Here is a 2,323-nt window from a genome sequence, read left to right on the forward strand (position 1 = left end):
AATGATCCTCTCTGGCACACCATAACGGCAAATCAGCTGGTTCTTGATAAACTTCACAACCACCTGTCTGGTTACATTCGCATACGAAGCGGCTTCAACCCATTTGGTGAAGTAGTCAATTGCTACGAGAATAAACCGGTGTCCGTTGGATGCTTTCGGCTCAATCATGCCGATCATGTCGATTCCCCACATAGAGAAAGGCCATGGTGATGAAATCACATTCAAGAGTGTCGGTGGAATATGAATCTTATCCGCATAAATTTGACACTTGTGACATTTCTTCACATACTTGCAACAGTCAGACTCCATTGTCAGCCAATAGTAGCCCGCTCTCAACATCTTCTTAGCCATGGCGTGTCCATTGGAATGAGTACCAAATGAACCCTCATGGACCTCAGTCATCAACAGGTTTGCTTCGTGTCTATCCACGCATCTGAGCAAAACCATATCAAAATTTCTTTTATACAGCACTTCACCACTGAGGTAGAAATTGCCTGACAACCTTCTCAAAGTTTTCCTATCTTTCACAGATGCCCCAGGCGGGTAGACCTGGTTCTGGAGGAAATTCTTGATATCAAAATACCAAGGCTTGTCATCATTGACTTCTTCAATTGCAAATATGTGAGCTGGTCTATCCAAGCGCATCACAGTAATATTGGGGACATCATTCCACCGTCTGACTACAATCATGGAAGCAAGCGTAGCAAGAGCATCTGCCATCCGATTATCCTCTCGAGGAATATGATGGAATTCGACTTCTGTAAAGAAAGTCGAAATCCTTCTTGCATAATCTCTGTATGGTATGAGACTTGGCTGATTCGTCTCCCATTCACCCTTGATCTGATTGACAACTAGGGCCGAATCACCATATATATCCAGATGTTTGATTCTCAAATCAATGCATTCTTCAAGTCCCATAATACAGGCTTCGTACTCAGCCATATTATTCGTGCATTTGAAGGTTAGCCTTGCTGTAAACGGAATATGTGAACCTTGGGGGTTGATTATCACTGCCCCAATTCCATTTCCATACTGATTAACAGCGCCATCAAACACCATCGTCCATCTGGAACCAGGTTCTGGACCTTCGTCAAGCGTAGGCTCATCACAATCTTTCATCTTCAAATACAGAATCTCCTCATCAGGGAAGTCGTACTGAACAGACTGATGATCTTCAATCGGCTGGTGTGCTAGATGGTCAGCCAAGATACTACCTTTGATAGCTTTCTGAGCTCGATACTCAATATCATACTCAGACAACAACATCTGCCAACGGGCAATCCTCCCAGTTAAAGCAGGCTTCTCGAAGATATACTTAATTGGATCCATTCTGGATATCAACCAAGTTGTATGATTAATCATGTACTGGCGCAACCGCTTAGCAGCCCAAGCCAAAGCACAACACGTCTTCTCAAGCATGGAGTACCGAGACTCACAATCAGTAAACTTCTTACTGAGGTAGTAGATAGCAAATTCTTTCTTCCCTGATTCATCTTGTTGACCGAGTACACAACCCATCGAGTCTTCAAGAACTGTCAGATACATAATCAGAGGTCTTCCTTCTACAGGCGGAGACAAGATCGGAGGTTCAGACAGATATTCTTTGATACTGTCGAAAGCTTTCTGGCAATCCTCGGTCCAATCATGAGACTGATCTTTCCGGAGGAGCTTGAATATCGGCGCACATGTGGCAGTCATGTGGGATATGAATCTGGAAATATAATTCAAGCGGCCAAGAAAACCTCGGACTTGCTTTTCAGTTTTGGGTGCAGGCATCTCTTGTATTGCTTTGACCTTTGCAGGATCAACCTCAATACCTTTCTCGCTGACGATGAAACCCAATAACTTTCCGGAACGGACTCCAAAGGTACATTTGTTCGGATTCAGGCGGAGTCTAAACTTCCTCAAACGCTGAAAGAGCTTCAACAAATGCTCAACATGCTCAACTTCCGTTCGGGACTTAGCAATCATATCATCAACATAGACTTCTATCTCCTTGTGCATCATATCATGAAACAAGGTAGTCATAGCTCGCTGATACGTGGCTCCGGCGTTCTTCAAACCGAAGGGCATCACTCGATAACAGAATGTTCCCCAAGGTGTGATGAATGTTGTCTTCTCCATATCCTCTGGTGCCATCTTGATTTGATTATATCCGGAAAATCCGTCCATAAAGGAAAAGACTTTGAATTTAGCTGTATTGTCTACTAACATATCAATGTGTGGTAGAGGAAAATCATCTTTTGGACTAGCTTTATTCAAGTCTCTGTAATCAACGCACATACGGACTTTTCCATCCTTCTTAGGAACAGGCACAATATTG

General features: G+C 43.4%; 1 protein-coding gene across 1 annotated transcript; it reads right to left on the minus strand.

Annotated features, from left to right (window-relative positions):
- Window positions 1–417: 417 nt before the first annotated feature.
- LOC127100885 (uncharacterized) lies at window positions 418–1,629 on the minus strand (the record flags this gene model as incomplete). Its single annotated transcript, XM_051038194.1, has 1 exon — window positions 418–1,629. A coding segment is annotated over one exon (1,212 nt), but the record flags the coding sequence as incomplete, so codon positions are not given.
- Between the last annotated feature and the right edge of the window lie 694 nt (window positions 1,630–2,323).

The sequence above is a fragment of the Lathyrus oleraceus genome, chromosome 7 (assembly GCF_024323335.1).
Source record: "Lathyrus oleraceus cultivar Zhongwan6 chromosome 7, CAAS_Psat_ZW6_1.0, whole genome shotgun sequence".
Taxonomy (NCBI): domain Eukaryota; kingdom Viridiplantae; phylum Streptophyta; class Magnoliopsida; order Fabales; family Fabaceae; genus Lathyrus; species Lathyrus oleraceus.